Source organism: Typopeltis vanoorti, chromosome 1 (genome assembly GCF_054136105.1).
Source record: "Typopeltis vanoorti isolate ZY-2024b chromosome 1, IOZ_Tvanoo_1.0, whole genome shotgun sequence".
Lineage (NCBI taxonomy): Eukaryota > Metazoa > Arthropoda > Arachnida > Uropygi > Thelyphonidae > Typopeltis > Typopeltis vanoorti.
This window is the reverse complement of record NC_143549.1, coordinates 79,461,869-79,483,284: the sequence shown is the minus strand read 5'-3', so window position 1 is coordinate 79,483,284 and position 21,416 is coordinate 79,461,869. Positions and strand designations below refer to the sequence as shown.

At 34.6% G+C, this 21,416-nt stretch overlaps 1 protein-coding gene across 2 annotated transcripts in view; it reads left to right on the top strand.

The window, feature by feature from the left end:
• Positions 1 to 20,955, top strand: part of LOC150110125 (uncharacterized) — a 156,927-nt gene extending 135,972 nt beyond the window's left edge. For both annotated transcript variants that reach the window (XM_090391576.1, XM_090391584.1), the window contains exon 9: positions 20,053 to 20,955. In XM_090391576.1, the coding sequence (XP_090247702.1) occupies positions 20,053 to 20,158 (106 nt within the window). In that variant the 3' untranslated portion in view covers positions 20,159 to 20,955. The remainder of the gene's footprint in view (positions 1 to 20,052) is intronic.
• The last annotated feature ends 461 nt before the right edge of the window (positions 20,956 to 21,416 follow it).

Below are 21,416 nucleotides of genomic sequence, written 5' to 3'. Positions count from 1 at the left end.
AGTCCTTGTGTTCTGAAATTCTGATATATGCTGTCCTGCCTGTTTGGCCAAAGTAGGACAGCTTACAGCTGCAAAGGACCTGGTATACACCAGGTAGGTCTGAGGGGGGGGGGGGGAGGTTAGTCTTAAGTAGAGCGGATAAGGGATGCTAATTTTTTATATGGTCTGTAACAAGAAGTTAAGTCATGTTTTTTTAGGAGTTTTGTAATTTTTTCCGAGGTGCCTCGGATATAGGGTATTGTGATGGATTTAGAGTAATCCTTGTTGGGGGGGGGTTGTGGTTTACTGGTTTCAATATTTTTTTGGATTTTGGGGGGGGGGGGGGGCAGCCATTGGCTGAGAAAGTGTTGAGAATGTGGTTTAGTTCTGTGGTTAGGACATTGTCATTTGAACAGATAAGTTTAGCCCTGATGTGTAGTGTCTTAATGACTCCATATTGTTGCGAGGAGGGGTGGTGAGATTGTTGGTGAATGTATCTGCCTGTATGGGTGGGTTTTCTATTTAGTAAAAAATGCATAACCAACGTCTAAGCCTTTCCACGAGAATTAGTCAATTTTGTGCGTAGAGAAAGCTTATTATGCTCCACCCAGTCAGTGGTTTGCTTCTTAGCATTGTGTGAGATCTTAAAGCTTCTCCCATATGAATAACTGGTTGATACATTTGGTATATAAGTCAAGCAGTTTCTTGGTTGTTTCTTACATTTTTTTTTTCTTCTTCAAACCTTCAGAATTTTCGTGCCCACCACCACAAAAATGAAACATTGCAATGTGGACTAGAGTTGTTTCTGTGAATTTTGCGAGGTAATCAGTATCCCATTTTTCTAAAATTATAATACATGCAGTTGTCTTCATTCTAAATTTTGCTCTGAATTCCTTCTGGTTACAAAACCTTCACAAAAACTAATAAAATGAAGATTTTCTTCTGTGAGAGAAAACCTGCAACTTCTATACAAGATTGGCTAACTTGGCTTTGCTTGAAAAGGCATATAAAATTCTTCTTGTGTAGAAAATGTTTAAGACTTGGTTCAAGTGCAAATGTGAGAATTTGAGAGAACGTTGCATTAAATGTTTGTTTTTGATACAATATCTGTCTCTCTACATACAGGGTGTCCCAAAATTCACGCAAGAAGTAATTTTGATAGAAAACACAGGTTTTTAATTAAAAATTGTAATTTTTTATTGATTCATAAAGTATACAGTATAGGGTTATGCATGGAATAGCATATCGGGTAAATGGCCTCCATGGCTTTGCTGGCACACACGCACGCTTTTGTCGAAATTTTCCATGACCGTTTTTGCATAAGTGTGGCTGAATTTCGTTGATACAGCGCTCAATTTCCTCCTTCAAGGTGTGGGTGGTCGTGGGCTTGTTAGCATGAACCTTAGACTTCAAAAAACCCCAAAGAAAAAAGCCCAACGGCGTTAAGTCACATGATCTAGGCGGCCAATTCTGCGGGAAATTACACGACCAGGAAATGACTCGTGCAGTAATTGAATTGTTTCTCGGGCTGTATGGCATGTGGCAGTCTTGTTGAAACCACATGTCGTCCACATCCATATCTTGCAATTTAGGCACAAAAAAACTGGATTATCATGTCGCGATAGCGAGCACCATTAACTGTTATTGCCTTACCAACCACATTTTCGAAGAAGAAGAATGGACCGATGATGCCTCCAGCCCAAAATCCGCACCAAACAGTGACACGTTGTGGATGCATTTGTTTCTCAACAATCACTCGTGGATTTTCTGAACCCCAAATGTGACAATTTTGGCGATTAACGAAGCCATCAAGATGAAAATGAGCCTCATCACTGAAGATGATTTTGTTCGAAAAATAAGCATCCACTTGTTGTTGTTCCATAATCCATTTAACGAACTCTCTTCGCTGTGTGTGGTCAGTAGGCTTCAGTTCTTGAGTCAGTTGAACCTTTGTAAGCATAAAGATGCAAATCTTTCGTGAGAATACGCTGTAGAGAGCTTCTCGAAATGCCCAATTCAAGACCACGGTGCCGAATTGATGTTCCTGGACTCTCAGCAACACTCTCACAAACTGCTTCAATGTTTTCTGTTGAACAACTTGTTGAAGGATGGCCAGAGTGTATAAGATCACTAATTGATCCAGTTTCCTTGAATTTTTTAATTAATCTTTTCGCAGTTGATGAAGTTAAATCACTATTCCAACCATATTTTGTACGAAAATTGCGAACTGTAGCTGCCAAACCTTCATTATTTTTAAAATATTGCTCAACAATGAAAATGTGTTGTTCTTTCGTGTAGCGCTCCATTTTTAATAACCCTGAACTGTCACGCTGTCTTTTTTTTCTCGTTGGCAACACTTTACCGCACAAATGGCGCTAAATTTAAATCTTGCATGAATTTTGAGACACCCTTTATATCATCCTCAAAATAAATCATGCATATCCTCAAGGGGATATACAGAATACTAGGTTGGTGCTACATGAAATGGCTACATTATTACTAACTTCCTATTCACAGTTTTCCTCCAACTTAGTCTTAACTCTCAGGACTTCAGTATTATCTTCCTTTTTTGCTCTTCTATGACTAACTGCAATCTACCTAGATTGGTTTCCTCCACATATCAAACATGTTTTGTGTTAGTCATTCCTCTCTCATTCTGTCTAAGTGACTATTCCACTTTAGATTAACTCTGCACACACACACATACATTCACCCCTTTCTAATATCCTTATCTTTAATGCAATTCTGCTTTTGATGCTATCTGTTCACTTCCTAATTTTTTTGGATAACTCAAAGTTTGTGTATGTAGTATTTAATTGTTTTATTTTTAACCCAACTCTCAAACACATAAGTTAAAATTGGTTTGAACTTTCTCTTATACTTCTAGTTTAGTATTTTGACTGATTTCTCAGCTATCCCATAATAGTCTATTTAGATAGCTCCCAACCATACCAGCATTGTTATTCTGTTGTCTGTCCATACTTAATTTGCAATCTTCACTAAAAGCAAACTTATATTGCATTTATTAAAGAGTGCAACATCTTCTTCAGAAAGACATGAGATTAACATTCTAATTTTTATATGAAACTTAAACCTTTCATAATGTGATTCATATACATTGTATATGAATCACATTATGAAAGGTTCAAGTTTCATATAAAAATTTATCATGTATATTATATATGATGAATAACAGTGATAACATAAATAAAACAAACAAAACTGACTATTTACTACCAGCAGGAGATTTAAATGCCAGAATAGGAAACAAAAATAAAAAACAAGCACCGATAAATTTGGCAAAGATACATGTAATCAAAATAGTCACAGACTGCGAGATTTTGTCATTTATAATAATATGAGAATAATGAATTCAGTGTTTAAACACAAGGAAATAATAAATATACTTGGTCAGCCAGAGGATGCAAATCAGTAATCGATTATGTTATTGCAAATTTTAAATTAGCAGAGTTAATTTTAGATGTGAGAGCATATCGAGACTTTGAATTAAACCCTGATCATTTTATGGTATCAGCAAAAATTCGATTTAAACCAAGGTGGCTAAAATACATAAAATTTTCAATTTTATGTATTTTTAACCCAATAATTCTTATAACTTGTCTAAGAATTATTGGGGAGAAAACACTAAACCATGGTGGAAAGTTGTTTTTGGGATTTCTAGATTGAAAAGGCATTTGATACAGTGAAACATGAAAGGCTTTTTGACATTCTAGAAAATACTGATATTGACTCTTATGACCTGGAAATTTTAAAGAGATTATATTGGTCACAAATAGCGTCAGTATGTGTAAATGGAGAGGAAACAGGAGAATTCCCAGTGGAGAGAGAAGTCAGGCAAGGCTGCAATTTATCACCATTATTGTTTAACTTTTATAGTGAACAAATGTTTAGAGAGGCACTTGAGGATGTAGAAGAAGGAATAAAAATAAATGGAAGAATCATTAATAACTTAAGATATGCGGATGATGTAGTAGTGATGGCAGAAAGTGAAAATGGGTTACAACAAATTATTCAAAGAATTGAAAACTCTTGTAAAGAGTATGGACTAAGAATTAACACAAAAAAGACCAAGATAATGATAATTGGTAGAAAAATAGGAGATAATGTAAAAATAAGATGTAGAGGAAAGATTTTAGAAGAAGTGGAAAGATTTCAATATTTAGGTAGCTGGATCTCAGAGAAAGGAACTTCAGAGTTGGACATTAGAAATAGAATAGGTAAAGCTAAATCGGCATTTATGGAAATGAAGAGAATTTTAATAAACAAGAACACTGAAATAGGCGTTAGAATTGGAATAGTTAAAGCAACAGTTTGGAGTATTGCAAGTTATGGAAGTGAGTCATGGACACTAAAAAAGAGAGATATGGAAAGAATTAATGCATTGGAAATGTGGTGTTATAGAAAGATGGAAAAGATTAGCTATACAGAAAGAATATCAAATCAAGAAGTTTTAAGACGAGTTGGGATGGAAAGAATACTGTTAAAGAATATTATGCAAAGAAAGACTAGATTTGCAGGACATCTTCTGAGAGGTTCTTCGGGACACCTGACAAGATATTACAAGGGAAAGTTGAGGGGAAGAGAAGACGTGGAAGACCAACTAGAGAGTGGTTCAATGACATCGTGGAATGGACTGGTTTAAGAATGACGAAAGCGACAGACAGGGAGAAATGGAGAAGAGCTGCTCATCTGCTGCAACCCTCTTGCTAGAGGATGCTACCAGACGATGACGATGTATTTTTAGAAATTACATATTTGAAGAAATTACAAAATTTTTTCATTACAGGATCCCCCCCCCCCCATGTTAGACAACAATATCAAAAATGCACAAACTTAAAAACAGAAACCACAAATGAATCAAGTGGCATAGAAAAAGAATGGGAAAATTTGAAACAAATTCTCACAAAAGCAGCAACAGAAAGTTCAGGAATGAAGTGCAAATGGATTAGAAAAAAAAGCGGACTAAGAGACTGGAACAAAGATATAGAAAATATAATAAAAACAAAAAAGGATAGTTCCCAGAAATGGCTAAATTCCAAAACAATAGAAGCAGAAATAGAGCATAAAAGAAACAGTGCAATTGCAAAATGAGAAGTAAGGAATAAATAGAGGAATAAATCTATGATGTTAGATTCAGAAATACAAACCTTTATCAGGAATTATTATAAAGATACCAAAGCCAACTGGCAAATTTAATAAAATAGAAAAAGGAGTCATGCAGCGGTGCCCACTCTCTCTCTCTCCAAATTTTTACTATATCTCAAAGAAGTATGCAAATCCATAGATGAAGAACCAGATCTACAAATAAATGGCATGAATATCAACCCATATTAAATATGCAGACAATATTATTATTCTTGCAGAATCTAAGCAAAACTAAAATAATGAAAATAGGAAGAGATGAGGATAAAATTTCAATAAATTTAAAAAATCATATATGCTTGAATAAGTAAAGAAATGTACATATCTTGGCAGTCTCATTATTCACAACCTCAACAACACAGAAACAGCAACATACAGACTTAACAAAGGATGGTCTAATATGAATAAATTAAACAATAACACTACAGCATTTAAAAAAGCCTCAAACTAAAACTCTATAAAACCATTCTTATATCTACAGCAGCGTATGGAGCTAAGACATGGACACTCAATGAGAAAGAAATACAGAAAATCAGAGCATTTGAAATGAAATGCTTAAGAAAAATAAGACTCACTGTTCAGAACACACAACAAATGAGCAAGTTAAACATGAATTAAACCAGGGCTGTCCAAACACATGGCCCACAGTGCAGTTTTGTGCGGCCTGCCTGTGGGTTTTGATTTTCACAAGCAAAAAAATAAAATGACAATTTTAATTCTATCACTAATTGATAATCTCGATGTTGGTAATTTCATTTGGAGTTTTTACATCACTATATACCCATGTGTTTTTCAAAACTTAAATGTGCCAAAGAAGCATTCTTACACTATTTTGTTTAAATTCACATGCTCCAGCTGCTCATGGGGAACATGAGCATGTTAGTGTTGTTCATTTGTTCAGTTATCGAGGTTCTGTCACTCATGCTCACCAACTTACTAGATATGCATTGTGATTTATTTCCATGTTATCTTTAGTAATCTACTTGATAAATTTTATTACAACTTATTGCCAAATAACCATGCCTAACAAAAAAAAAAATTGAAGATGAAAAGGGAGTGTATTAAAGCCGATGGGAATCGGACTATTTGATTATAAACAACAAGAATAAAATTCAATGTCTTGTTTGCATGCAAGTTTAGTCAGTGCCTAAAGAGTATAATATGAAACAACACTACACTACATTACACAGTAAAACATTTGAGATGTATATTAAAGAATCAATAAGCACCATTATTGTAGAATATAAGAAATTGATGCACCAAATGAGTTATTTTGCAAAACATAGCACTAAACAAAGTTCAGGCCTTGCCTCTTCATACAAAGTAGTATTAGATAACTAATATTTAAGGAATTGACAGCGTATACTAGAAATATAGATTAAATAAACTTTAATATATACTTTCCGATATTTCGGCGAACGTCACGTTGCCATCTTCTTGGGAACTTACTACAAAGACACGTGCACACAAGTACTAATAACAGCAAATGAGACTGAAGCTAGGAAGCTAGCGTTTCCTAAAGTCCTGATGGTGCCCCCTGGCGGGCTATATTGGTAGTTCTTGGCCTTTGGGCTGAAGTTCTTCTGATAAAACTTTCCCAAATTTGGGAAAGTTTTATCAGAAGAACTTCAGCCCAAAGGCCAAGAACTACCAATATAGCCCGCCAGGGGGCACCATCAGGACTTTAGGAAACGCTAGCTTCCTAGCTTCAGTCTCATTTGCTGTTATTAGTACTTGTATGCCCCAAATTTGGGAAACTTTTATCAGAAGAACTTCAGCCCAAAGGCCAAGAACTACCAATATAGCCCGCCAGGGGGCACCATCAGGACTTTAGGAAACGCTAGCTTCCTAGCTTCAGTCTCATTTGCTGTTATTAGTACTTGTGTGCACGTGTCTTTGTAGTAAGTTCCCAAGAAGATGGCAACGTGACGTTCGCCGAAATATCGGAAAGTATATATTAAAGTTTATTTAATCTATATTTCTAGTATACGCTGTCAATTCCTTAAATATTAGTTATCATGTTTAACCAGCGTATAAGCCTCTCAACAAGAATAAAGTAGTATTAGAGTTAGTGAAAGCAAAAACGCTTTTAAGTGATGGTGTAGGACTAATGGTACGACTCTCCAAGTAATTTAATATATGTACTATATTTATTATTCTGGATACAGACCTCTGATAAATCTTTTTTTAATGCGGCCCTCGGATTACCTAAGGTTGAACAGTCCTGAATTAAACTATAGATAAAATATTGTAGCTATGGTTCTTAAGCAGCAATTAAGATGGTTTGGACACCTCCACAGAATGTCCTTTCAAAGATAGGAAGAGAGACGATCAAGAGGCAGACCAAAAATAACTTGGCTACAGTTTTTGAAGGAAAGATTACAATTATAAAGCTTCAGAGAGAGAGAGAGAGAGAGAGAGATGACAGAAATGGCTCGTAATAGAACCAGATGGCAAAAATATGTTCACAAGGGACCTTACCAATCATCTGATGGATGAAAAAGAAGAATTCTTACATTCATTTTTCTCTCTTTCTAGTTACTAGGATTTCTAAATTATACAATGCTGCTGTGAAACTTTTCTACCTGCTTAGCTTCTTTTTTGCATTTCATGCTAATTGCATTTCTCTTGAATATTTTCGATGTGTGTATAGGGTTTTAAAAATTTCAGGCTGGCTCATCAGTGAGATTGGTGGAGTGCTATGGTCTCCCAGACTTACTCACTTTACAAGCTTTTGTAAATGGAAGACTTTGTCTTCCATTCACAAAAAAAAAAAAAAAGTCTTCCAAGTCTCTCTCAAGATAGAAAGACTTAGAAGACCAGAATTTGCAGTCTTTAATTTTTAATGTAAATCTCCTTTCCTTTGATAATGATGTGGGCAAATATTAGAATGGGGAGGTGGACAATGAGATTTCTTTGTGGTCCCACAGAAGGTTCTACTAAGGTAGAAGAAGTGGAGGAATTTTTTTAAGCTTTAGAGAAAGCAACTGTCACAACAAAAAGAAAAAGTTGGTCCTTGTTGGGGATCTAAATAGTAGACTTAGGAAATGATTGTCGGACATACAAAAATATTCCATTCCTGTTTAGTTTTTCTATCACCATGCTGTCACTGCTTGTTTCCTTTAGCAATCTTCAAAGTAATATTCCAAACATCCAGAATATCTTCAGTTTTTGTGTCACTTTTATCATCTCTGATTCCTTTTACATTATGCTTTTCTCTGTTTCTAAGCTTTTTAACAGCCTCCAGAATACATTGCCAACTTTCTGATATTTACTTTCTATGTTCTTACCAAAGTCTTCCCGTAACTTCTGTTCAGCTAGTTTTACACTCCGCTTTGATTTCTTACATTATTTTTTCCTATGTATTCTTTTATGGCAAAAGCTGACTAACTTGCGAGGAACTTTAGATACACTTTATTTTTTTATTGACTGCCTCTTTAACTTCCTGAGTCCACCACTGATTACTTACTGATTACTGATACCTCCATCCTTCAGAGAATTTCACCATGTGCCTCTTTGGCTTAATCAGTTAATTTTCTTCAAGGTTTGTCACTGAATCTTTGAGATTTAGTTCTTGTTGTGAAACTTTTGTTTTTTGTTAAGTATTGTTTGTATATTTTTAGTCTACATTTCACCTCAGAAAGCTGCTCAACTTTGATTCATTTTAAAACTTTCTTACCCAGTCTTCTATTTAATATGAAATTCATTTATCCTGCTCAAAACTAATTAGTACTCACTTTCAATTTCAAAATTCTCTGTACACCCTTGTTCTGAACCACTGATAAAGCATTGCTATCAACAATAACATAGTTGATGGGATTTTTCTTATTTCTTGCATCTTCTCTCCATGTGAATTTGTGCACATGTTTATGTTGGAATGTGGTGTTAGTAATAACTGGCCCATATCCTGAACTGAAATCCAGCATGTATACCATTATTATTAGCATTTTTCTTTTCTCCAAATTTTCCCAGAATATTTCTATGTCTGGTAATCATTTCCTACTCTGCTGTTAAGATCTCCAACAAGAGCAGACTCTTTCTTTCTTATGGTGTCTGGTACCTCAAAAAATTCCTCTGCCTTTTCATCATCCAGGTGCCCATTCTGATATTTGCCCACATCACTCTACTTGATATTGCCTGCCATTAAAGAAGATTACCCTCATATTTAATGTTGAATAATATAACATCTTGTATTGTTGCTTAGAAAGATCTAATTTCTATTTTGGTGATTCAGATTATGTTGAACTGGTATTTATTCAGTTCTGCTAGTTTTTTTTTTTTTGTTTTTTTCATTAATTCTTCTATATTGATGATGTCAATCTTGAACTATGCCGATGGTAGGTTAGAATTTGTTTCAGTAGCTGACTTTTCATAGTTTGCCCTGGTTCCCTGAAGAAAACCACAAGGGCCCTTTGTTTAACTGGGTGATGCTCTAGCCATCATGAAATTCTGTCATGTTATGCCATCATTTTACATTATAGTTTAAGGCAGTAAGAATATAATTTGGTTTGCCAAATCCCAAATTGCTAACCCATCCATGTTTGTTCATTATCTAGATAGATATCTAACAGTGCACTGTGAGAAGGTGAAGCTTGTACGTTAAGTCAGAAGCCCTGGTTGATTCTCTGCATTTCTTAAAAGATTATGTGGAAGCCTCCTCCCAGTTATCTAGCTTTGACCCTTAAGCACTCCAGAAGCAAACATTTGTTATTTTTAGTAATCTTGGTTTAAGTCAACTTTCCATATAATAATAATCAAAAATATAATTGAAAACCTAGATATGTTCTTATATCTGGTATTGTTACACCTGATATCTTGAGAATATAGAATTCTCAGCTATCATGGTGTAGCATGAAGAATAAATAAAATAAATTAAAACCCTGCATAAAAGATAATAGTTGAATTAATTAAAAGAAAAAGAAAGATTCTTGCATCATAAAATATATAAAAAAATAAAGGTTTTTGTTAAACTAACTAACAAAAGAAAGAATATATTAATATTGTGATATGATTTAAATGAGAAAAGTTAAATAGATGAGACAGAAAAGGATTAGTCATAAAAGATGGTATGGGAGAGGCTAGAGATTAAGTTATTAAGTAAATTCGTAGAAAAATTTTGGAAGGGATTAAATTAGAGGCTAGCAAAAGAAAACAACAGACTGTCGCTCAGGGCCGATTCCCGGATTGAGACATCGAACGGGCTCGCCGATCAAAGGATGTTTGGCAGAAAAACGCCACCCTAATTGGTCGGTGAAGTAAAAACAAGTAGGAGGCAGAGAAAAGAAGTTAGAAAAAGTGCCGTTAGGAGAGCAGTTATAAAAGGGTTGGAAACCCCCCCCCACGGTGCTTTTTTGGTTTTGGTTTTGATTCCATTCCAGGAGAGTCCTTCGCGAGCTCTTTCGTATGGATTTCACGGGGTTTTCCTGAGTGGCCGAGATTGGAGTTATATCTCCGACGCCCAACACAGAAACAAAAGTGAGCGGAATTTCGGTTCCGTATTTCCTATGTGAGAAGCGAAGAATGTCATATAGTCGAGGAAAAGAAAGCATATTCTTTGTGTTTCGACTTCAGTGACAACTACGAGAAGGGGAAAGAAGTAAAGAAATCGATATCCACGTGGCAAGTTGCACAGCCGATTAGATAATTCAAAAGGGTGTCCTGAATTACGAAAGTTTAAAACCGTGTAAGCATAGTTCAACTCCAAAAGGAACGTAGGAGAAGCAGATTATCGAAGAGGTTATATCAAGATAGTTCAATCAGAAGAAGGTAAAGGTCCATATGAAAAACCCAAGAAAGAAAGGTACTGTAAAATATATCTAATGTTAACTAAAATTTGTCTGTGATAACTATCATTATTCTAATACGGAACTGTTAAAGCGACCAAGGAAAATTTATACTAGGACTTTAGTATCTGACAGAATGTATTAAAAGTAAGCTGGCTAGTGTTAATGTTATGTGAAAAATTAAGTGTCCTGAGAATTTTGCATGTCTATTGTTAATGTATAGGAAAGTTAAAATGCCACATTTGTGTTCTAGTGCAGAAAAAGGTTTAGTTAATCTACTTAAGTTTGAATAGTTAAATAGTGTGAATTAATTTTATTTGTCCATGTCAAATGAATTTACATATTGAATGTGTATGGCGGCATGATCATAATACTAGTTATGTGTTAGTGCAGTAAGGTTTAGTTAATCTACTTGAGTTTGAATAGTGTGAATTAATCTTATTTGTCCATGTCAAGTGAATTTATGTGTTGAATTGTTATGGCGGCGTGATTGTAATACTCATTATAGGATCATAGCCTAATTACTTGTAATAAGCTAATGTTAGTTTGTAAGTATTTAGTTTAGCATTAAATTGAGTAATCACAAAAAATTGATTTGTATCATGTTAAGGAATTTAATAAACCTTTGTTCAATGATAAAAAAAGTTGTCTGAAATTGCTGACCAATGCACCACTTGAAAAATACGAACCTAATCACGCGGGAAATTAATGTTAAGAAACGAGATAAAGTGTCACAACTGCAACATAGTTACACTTTCAGACATATTTGAGTTCTTTCTCCTTGTTTTTGTATATAATATCTTAAACTAAATATCCCAAAAGGTGCAGTATAAATATAAATATTAGGGGTACTAAAGGGAGAAATAACTTAAGTATTAGTAAAAATTTTGGCGATATCTCGTGCGTAGATAATAGAAGAACATAGATAAGAGGAAATTGTTAGAATAAAAATCGTAAATTGGGACTCAACATAAATGGCGCAGCCGGTAGGATATAAAGTATAAGAAAGTTAATAGGATAGAATAAGAAGAATAGGACACAACAGTATTAACTCATATCTCTTAAAATTTGCAGTTATCAGTGTGATCATTAACTACCCTTGGACTTGGCTATATATATATTTGTATTTCATTATTCTCATGCTATTACAAATTACAAAATCTTGTAGGTTGCATCCATTACAATTAGAGATATCCTCATCATATTTATCTATTTGTTTTGATTTTTTTTTTTTTTTTTCCTGTTCTGTTGCTAGTAAAAATCTATTGTTTTATCTCTGACATTGTGCAGTTCTTTATAAAATATTTTTTATTTTCTCCAAGTGCATAAGTATCATTTATTGTTATGTGGCCTCTTCGTATTTGGAGTTTAATTCCTAATAATCTACTGTTCCATTAATTATAATACACAGCATTTTTCTTCATAGTTTTATATATCATAATACCTGCCTTCACTCTTTTTAGCTCCACTGTAGATTTGTATATACTGTAGTTGGTTCTTTAGTACTTTTTTACTTTGTCTTTGTTTCTATTATTGCATTTATCTTTATGTTGGTTTGGTTTAATTGATCAACACTTTCATCATTGTGTGCAATACTTACATTTCATGTTTCAATTTTCATTTGTTCATGTTTCCAATTTTGTGTGCCTTTTCCTGAGTCTTGGTCTTTTCCCTACTAATCCATCTGGCCTTTCTTTGGTTGAGCCTTGAAAGTAAATTACATTTTCTCAGGATAACTTACTAGCCTGGTAGTTTGCTTCTTATAATTAGTCTTCAGACTGGCATTTCTGACATTTCCTCTGTTAAGGATATTAGTTTATACTATGTATATTACTCAGTCTTGTTTGTATTTGTAGAACAGGGTGGACTATGAGAAGTTGACAGTGAGATTGACATTTTAGTGGGAAAGGCTATATTTTACACTTTACCACCCCTCATGTATTCCTGCAGTTTTCACATATCTCCTATATATATATATATATATATATATAGTTGAATGTAGATCTGATGTTTAGTCATGAAGTTTGTAACTAAAATTAAATAACAGAATATGCATCATCATTGATTTCTTTCAAGATAGAAATTACAGTACTACATGATTAAGATTACATTATTACTCATCTGCTATCAACAATTTTCCTCCAAATCAGTCTATTACTTGTCAGTATTCCAATACTGTTGTATCTAACATTTCAGTCTTCTAAGGCACTTCTTACTGAATCAATCCACCAAGATATTGGTGGATTGATTTGCCATGTCTTCCTTTGGATCTTTTTCCTACCATCTTAGCAACAAACTTGTTGTGCTAACTCTTCCTCTCCCATTCTGTTGAAGTGATTATACCACCTATGATTAGCCCTGCTCACATTCTTGAATGCTACCAATGCAAAGTTCCTTCCTAATATCCTCCTATATGATTCTGCCATTGATTCATCTGTTTGGGCCTCCTAATTTTTCTCAGAACTCTCATAAATAAATCTATAAATATTTCCATACGGTCTTTTTCTGTGGTCTCTAATCTTTAATTGAATGCTTTATTTCTAACTTAATTCTCAGATCTCTAACTTAAAATGTTCATTGTTTGTTCAGGGTATGAGTTTTTTTTTTTTTTTATGTTATGCCCATTCATGAGAGGTTGGTTGATCAACCTATAGTACTTTATATAGGTAGTGGGTTGGGAAAGGAGAAACTTGTTTACATTTCATTTAAAAGCCTGTGTATTGTATTCCTTGGGAAATACATCGTGGGTGGGGGGAGACTGTTTCACAGTACAGCAGTAGCAGGGATAAAGGAGAAGGAAAAGAAACTTGTTCTATGGATTTCAAGGTCATGGAAGGATGTTGGGCAGCAGCTGTATGTGTTCCAATGGGTGCAGTACTGGGTGGAGGAATTATTGATGCTATTTCACATGAACATTTGCCATGGAAATAGTTATAGAATATATACAAATTGGAGAAGCCAGATGTCTGTGTGAAAGTGAGGGTGGGGGGGGGAGTAGGTTGGCAAGAGATGGGTCATTTATCTATCTAATTGTTCTCCTCTGTATTGCGTCAAGCATTTTGAGGGAGCTTTTAGGAGCCCCACTCCAAATGCGAGAGCAGTATTTGATAGCTGGGCAGATTTGTGATTTGTATAAGTTAACAGCTGTTTAGAGGTGAAGTAACGTCTTGAGTGAAAGAGAAATCAAAGTTTTTTTGGAAGCTGAGGATGCAAGTTGTGATGTGTTTATGCCATGAGAAGACTGATGTCAGGGTAATTTTAAGAAGCGAAATCTCATCTTTTCTGGAAATTTGAGTGTTATCAAAAATAATACTGTGGAAAATATTTTTTTTTTTTGTGAGAAGTAAGACAGAACTGGGCTTTACTAGCATTGACGTTAACAAGGCTATCTGAGCCCCCATTGGAGGATGACTTGGAGGTCAGAATTGAGGGCAGTGGTGGTTGATGTTCTGTAGGTTGAAGTGAGTTGTATAGAGTGAAGTTTGTCAAATGAAAGGGAGGAGTGCAATGTGCTGTCATCTGCAAAAACTGTGTGTTGGGTTGGAGGTCAACTGAAGTAGGTCATTGATATACAGAAGAGGGGTTGGTGAGAGAACAGAATCTTGTGGAACCCTCCAGCATTAATTAGATGGTGAGAGGATAAGGAACCATCTACCATCACACAGTGTGCATCCAGACAGAAAACTGGCAATCCAACTGCAGAAGTCCAAGATAGACCAAATGGTGGAAGTTTGCTTAGTAAGCCTTTGTACCAAAACTGGTCAAATGCTTTAGAGATATCAAGTGCAACCACTTGAAATTCACCAAGCTTCTCCATGACATTTGTTCAGAGATGGGTGATTATGAGAGTAGATCTCCTGTTGATAGGCAGTGACAGAACCCATACTGGTGGTCGCTTGATAGCTGGGTGCCTTCAAGATAGTGTAGGAGTTGAGAATTGGTTTTCTCCATCACTTTAGATAGGACTGAGGTAAGTGAGATAGGGTGGTAGTTAGATGGCAATGATTTGTCTCCCTTCTTAGGAATGGGTTGAATATAGGCCAATTTTCAGGCTTTGGGATAGATACCAGTGGAGTGAGTATGTACAGGTAACATGGGATAGGAGTCAATTCTGGTGCACAGACTTTCAAGACCATTGGAGAAATGCCATCAGGGCCATCAGGACTTTTTTGTGTCTAATTTAGACAATAGGTTTCTTATCTATTTCTGGCAAAAGGATAGAGGGGGCATTGTATGTTGGGCAGTTGAATGATTGGGTGGCATTTGCCATTGTCAGTTATGCATGCATTGAAGGCAAAGTGTGAAGCCAGGAGATTAGCTTTTTTCTGTGGGTGATGATGCAATAGAGCCATCTTGATATGATACAGGTGGAAATAGTGCTGGACAAAAATTACAACCAATTGCTTTAGCAAGAAACCAAAAGACATGGCTGCCTTTTACAAGAGTATACAGAGGATTCATAATTTAAGCGTTCATCACTTAGTTTTAAGTCAGATAAAATTGAATACCACATTGACAAGAGCAATATGTAAGAAAATTTTTTAAATATTTAAAGTTGAACAGCTTTTAGAGGTAAACTGTACAACTATAGAAACATTATTCAAACAAAATGAAACAATTTGAAAACAAGAACCATACCTTAGAGCAGTGGTTCTTAACTGGTGTTCCCCGGAACACTTGTGTTCCACCAGTGAAAGATATCACATGACACAGTTCAGAGTGTAACTGGAAATCCATTTGGCACAGTTAATAAATACATCGAGTTGTGAATTTTTGTTAAAAGAAGAAGAGCAATTAGTTACCTTGTTAATGAATCATACTCTAAAAATGAAATTCTCTGAAATAACTCTTGAGGAATTTTGGATTTTTGTCCAAGCCGAATATTCAACTCTCTCCACAAGGGCACTGAAAATTTTGTTACAGTTTTCAACATCTTATTTGTGTGAGCTCTGTTTCTCAATATTAACCCATATAAAAACTAAAGCATGAAAAAAATACTTATTAATATAGACAAAGAGATGAGGGTAGCTATATTACATATTAGACCTGATATTTTTGAAATCTGCAAAAGCCAACAACCTCAAGTATCGCATTAAAATAAGTTCCATTTTTATAAAAGGCAAGTCCATGCATATGTTTAGTGTTAGTTTTATGACTCTAATGCTTTTGGTGTTCCCCAAATTTTTCTTATAATCAAAAGTGTTCCGTGACTTTGAAAAGGTTAAGAACCACTGCCTTAGAGTCTCGTGGCAAACTCTTAAGAAATCGTTGATTGATTCAGTGATTCAATGTGATGAAGTTGTTTGCACTGATAGAAAAATAAGAACACAGTGGTGGGCACAAGAAGTTAAACAATCAGTCCTGGGAAAGAAGAAAGCATACCAAAAGCTCCTAGCAAATAAGTTGGCAGATGCCTTAAAAGAATACAGAGAAAAATGTAAGAAAGGTAATCTTTGTGTAAAAGTAGCGAAACAAAAGTCATGGAAGACTCCAGCAAGAACATAGAAGATAATTATCAAGATGGTGGCAAAATATTCTGGACGCTATTGAAAAAGCTTAAAAATGGGGGAAAGAGTACTATAAACGGAATCAAAGATGATAAAGATGACCTGAAAGTTGAAGATAAGGATATTTTAGTTGTTTGGAGTAATTATTTTTAAAGGCTGTTAAATGAAACAAGCAGTGACAGACCAGTAGTAGGAAATATTCCAGAGGAATGCAAAAAATAGTATATGTCAATACTTAAGGTATGGGGGGGGGGGAGACTATCAAAAGCCTGAAATGAGGAAAGCAGCCAGAGTAGATGATATTCAACCAGAAATGCTCAAATATGGAGGTAATAAAAATTTTGCAGTTGCTACTTACATATTTAAGAGTGGGCTTGGTCAGATGGCCAAATTCCAGTTGATTGGATTTGAACTGTCATAGTTCTCATCTGTGAAAAGGAGAATAAAACTGAATGTCTGAATTACAGAGGAATTTCTCTACTAAGTGTTTAATGAAAGATTTATGTACGCATACTTGAGAAGAGATTGAGAAAGTTCTAATCGGACCAAATAAAGGTTGTCAAGATTAGATATTCACTTTACAACAAAGAGTTGAGAAATCATGGAAGTATATTTTCTCTTGTGGGGTGGTGCATGATTGGAATGGATTGCAACTGGATGTTGTGTGTGCAAGCAGTGTGAATGAATTCAAGAATAAGTATCACAGCTGGTGCATGTAGTGTGGCTTCCCTCAGTTCCTCCCTCCCTGGAGGTCTCTCTTAATAATAATTAATAATAATAACAAGGATCTCTACTTTAGTTTTGTAGATCTGAAAAAAAGCATACAAATAGTTACCTAGAAAGAAACTTTACAAAACACTGTGATTATGTGGAACATTATACAGAGCAATACATGGGCTTTAGGCTATATTTAAGTTGCAAGTTAGCGATTTGAATTGATGGAAACACTGGAAGATGGTTTGATATAAAGTCAGGTGTAAAACATTCATTCATACTGTCTCCACTCTTATCTATATGGATCACATTATGAAACAAAGTGGCATTAAACTTGATATTAGAATCCGAGATATCATACTTAACTCTTTGCTTTATGCAGATGATTTATACTCCTAAACAGATTTAGTGTCAGTCTCCAGGATTCTCTGACTAAATTGAATAGCAGCTTTAATAAATTTGGTGTGAAAATCAATATTCAAAATTCATTCAGGATGCAGTTAATGTTTGCAGTGCTTCTGGTAGAAGCACTGCAAACATTAACTGCATCCTGAATGAAGAGAGAACCCCATAGAGCATTAAAGTATTTCAGCTATTTAGGCACAATTTGCAGTGAAGATGACAAATTTCGAAATAGACAACAGGATAAGCAATGAAGTGAATGATTTTTGTTATCATTGTTAGATGTGTACTGAGCCTGTTGGTTTAAGAGAAGTCTTGAAATTATTAACTTATCATTCTCATTTTGTAGTAAGATATTTGTAAAGAACTGCAGGATTTTTTTTTAACTCACTCTCCCTCATTAATTAGGCGGCTCTCAAAGTATATGCAGCATGCACATGGTCTGTGGGCTGTCCAATTTCTATAGTAGTTTATAGTAGTGTGAATTAGCATGAGAGTATCTGTTAATGAATTTCCTGTAGATAGCTTTTTAGATGATCTGGTCAGTTGTGTATATTCAGGAAGTGAACTTTTGTCTCCAGTTTGGTAAATTTTATGCTGTATTGCTGATAGATATTCTCTTTGAAATCTTGAAACCTTTGCTGACCTTGACTCTGTATTAAAAATATATTAGTAAATCATTTAAATGTTAAGATTTTAAGACTCATTATGTATATATGAATGCTGTAAAACAGCAGATTTAAGATTTAAAGATATGAATGCTGTATCATATACACCATCTTACCTGTAATCATAGAGCATATGCAGATATAAACAAAACCTCTTTAGTGAGAGGAATTAATAACATTTTGTGCTATTTGCAATAACTGTTTCACTGTATAATGTAAGACTTCCTTCTCATTTCTGGTAGAAAATTAATATTTTGCTCCACTTCTCCTTTAAAGCATTACTAATTTGAAAGAGCAGTACTCTGATTCTGTGTTCCAGTCGATCCCACAGATATTTTTTCAGATTCAGACTCCGTGCTGACCATTTCAACATTCTAGTGTTTACAGTCATTGCTTTGTGACATGAAATGTTATCACACTGGAGGTGCAAGGACCAGTATCATAAAACTGCCACAATGTCAGATGATACACCCAAATGTCCAGAACATCATTGTAGGACCCAGTTGTCATGTACCTAATCCATACTATGAGAAGCAGCTTCGTATCATTTCACTGCAACCTCCAAATTTTATCTTTGGGAAAACCACACGTTAAAAAATGTTCTCCAGCTATCCTCTATACTCGCACATCTATCAGACTAAAAGAAAGGTAATATATAAATTGATGACTTGTTACTTAGCTCATTCCAGTCAATGCTGTGCATTTATCATCGTTAATTGCTCTTGGGCTGCAATACTTCTAAGAAACTTCATAGCTTGAAGCTCTTGCTACTTGTAATGGAAATACATTTTTTGATTGCTTATGGCTGCCAATCTCCAAATACAGCTTTTTTTTTTTTTTTTTTTTTTACTAAAATAAAGTAACCAGTCTTCTCAAAGAGCATCAGTTCCTATCATTCATCATTTTAGGCTTGTTATGCCTTGGATTCATTGTGACCTTTGAAATTCTATTTTTTTTAGCACATTGCCAATTGTGGACTTGAAAATGCTTAGCTGCTGTACAGTAACAGACATTTTTCTTATATGATATCTGATTATCACTCCAGCTGAAATTCTGTTAGCTCCTTCCATGCATTCACTCAATGTACAAAATTTGAAATGACTTCAAGGAAACAACTGATCTCTTCTACCAGATAGTCGCCAACTGGAGGAACTTTTTCTAAGCCTTTCTTCGACCGGTTCCCGAGTTAGTCGATCTCTGGCACGGGCAAGTGGGTTTTTCCTCCCGGAAACTTGAGTTTTTTATCCCGTAAATTCAAAAAAATCGACCATAGTACCCACATCATTTCAGAGTGACATATCATGTTAGGGTTAGGTACCAAGAGATGGCAGCACTTGTTTGCCAGCCTCATCATCGCTGGCTGCTATAATTAATGATAGACATGGGCCAGCTATCTCTGATTGGCTACCAGTAGAGATTGAAATGCCCACTCAGTCTCCAAAAGCTAGATAGAGTATAAAGGCCTCTCCTACTCCCTATAAGGGAATAAAAGGCGTTAGCTGATTTATTTATTTTTATTTTACAAATTTAAAAAAATGAATAAAAATAAATAACTTTTGCATCTGTTATACAAATTTTAATGTATACTTGTATATTGTTGTTGATTAACTTACAAATTTTAAATACATTAAAAACTAATAATACTTGCATTTTTATTTCTTTATTTTAATTTCTATGCCGAATCAGTGTTCCATTTGAATTTCAGTTTTCATTGTTGAAAATATTTTCAAGATCTGATGGACCTGATTTGATTTCCTCTTTAGATTTTTGATCTGTCTTTAATTTCTGAATTATAACATATAAGAATAATGCATATTTTACTTATTTTCATTATAGCCATTCAAAAAATGCTCCTCCTTCAGCTTCCTTTCGACAGAAAAATAGACGGTTGTCTGCATTACCCACACCAATTAGGCTGCTGAAAAAAGTAGAATTTAATTGATTACTAATTATGTTATTTTTATTTTTGCATTTAAGTGTGGTCTGTTTTACTTATAAGTGAAATGCTCATTTTAGTACTTAATGTCAATAATGAATTAAATGATCAAAAAAAAATGTATTTTCAAATTGGTGACTAAGTTACTTGCTTGCAAATTTTTGTGAGATTGCTTTATTCTAAAACAATGGGAATTAGACAAACTAAAGGAGTAGTATCGTAACTAAAGATGAGAAAATCAATTCCTATTTCAGTTGTAGATATTTGAAAAAGTTATATCCTAATTGATCTTGTTGGAAAAAAAAAATATTGAATCTCATGCAGTATTAAAAAAAAAAAAAACATATTCTGTGCTTCTAGTTCATACTTATGAATTATGATCAAAATAATTCCTTTTTAATTGTAATCATGATTGTTTCATACTTAATTGTGATTAAACATTAAATGTTTTTAATGGCCTTGGCTGTCATATATGACTTGATAATTTTATGTTGTAATTATTAAAATTCATTGATTAATTAATATTTTTTCAAAACATGTTTGCATCTTTGGACTGAATGAACTCACCTTTCAAGTAGCTATATAAGTGTAATTTCATGCCCCTGTAACTTCTCAATTTTATGAAAACTGAAATATTGCTATGCTGAAAGTCAACATCCTTTCCTCCTCCCCTGCCCCCCACCACCATCCCACTACTCAAAAATTTGTCTCTAATGCCCTTTCTCTAATTGTTGCTTTATCTTATGGCTTCGTGTTTAATACTGTATGTAAATAATTAAGCATTAATAAAGTTTATTCTCTTTTATATTGTGTATTTCTGTATTGAATATCTCTTATGTGACACTTACCTGTGAAAGTTGTAAAGCTGTTTTTTTGCCTGGGTTTGCATCAGCGAGCAAAACATTCTTCCATCACCCATGTGAACCCTTCTGTAACTTTAACTCTTCCTATAATATCCACTTTTCAAAATATCTTGGTTCAACCAGGACCATTTTTATCTCAGCGACACTATCTGTTCAGATTGTCAGAGGTTTTACCACCACTAGTGGTCTTTGTGTTCACACTTTGTCTGCTCAGAATGTCAGTGAGACTTTACCACCTGTACCTTCCATGAAGCCTTGTTAGTTACATTAGATATAGCTCGTATCAGTAAGGTTTTGGTGGAGGTTCTCCTATGCAAACAATAGCTGCAATCAATCACATCATAAATTACCATCCTACAGAGAACTAATGATGCGACTACTGTTAGAAGATCCCACAAGAG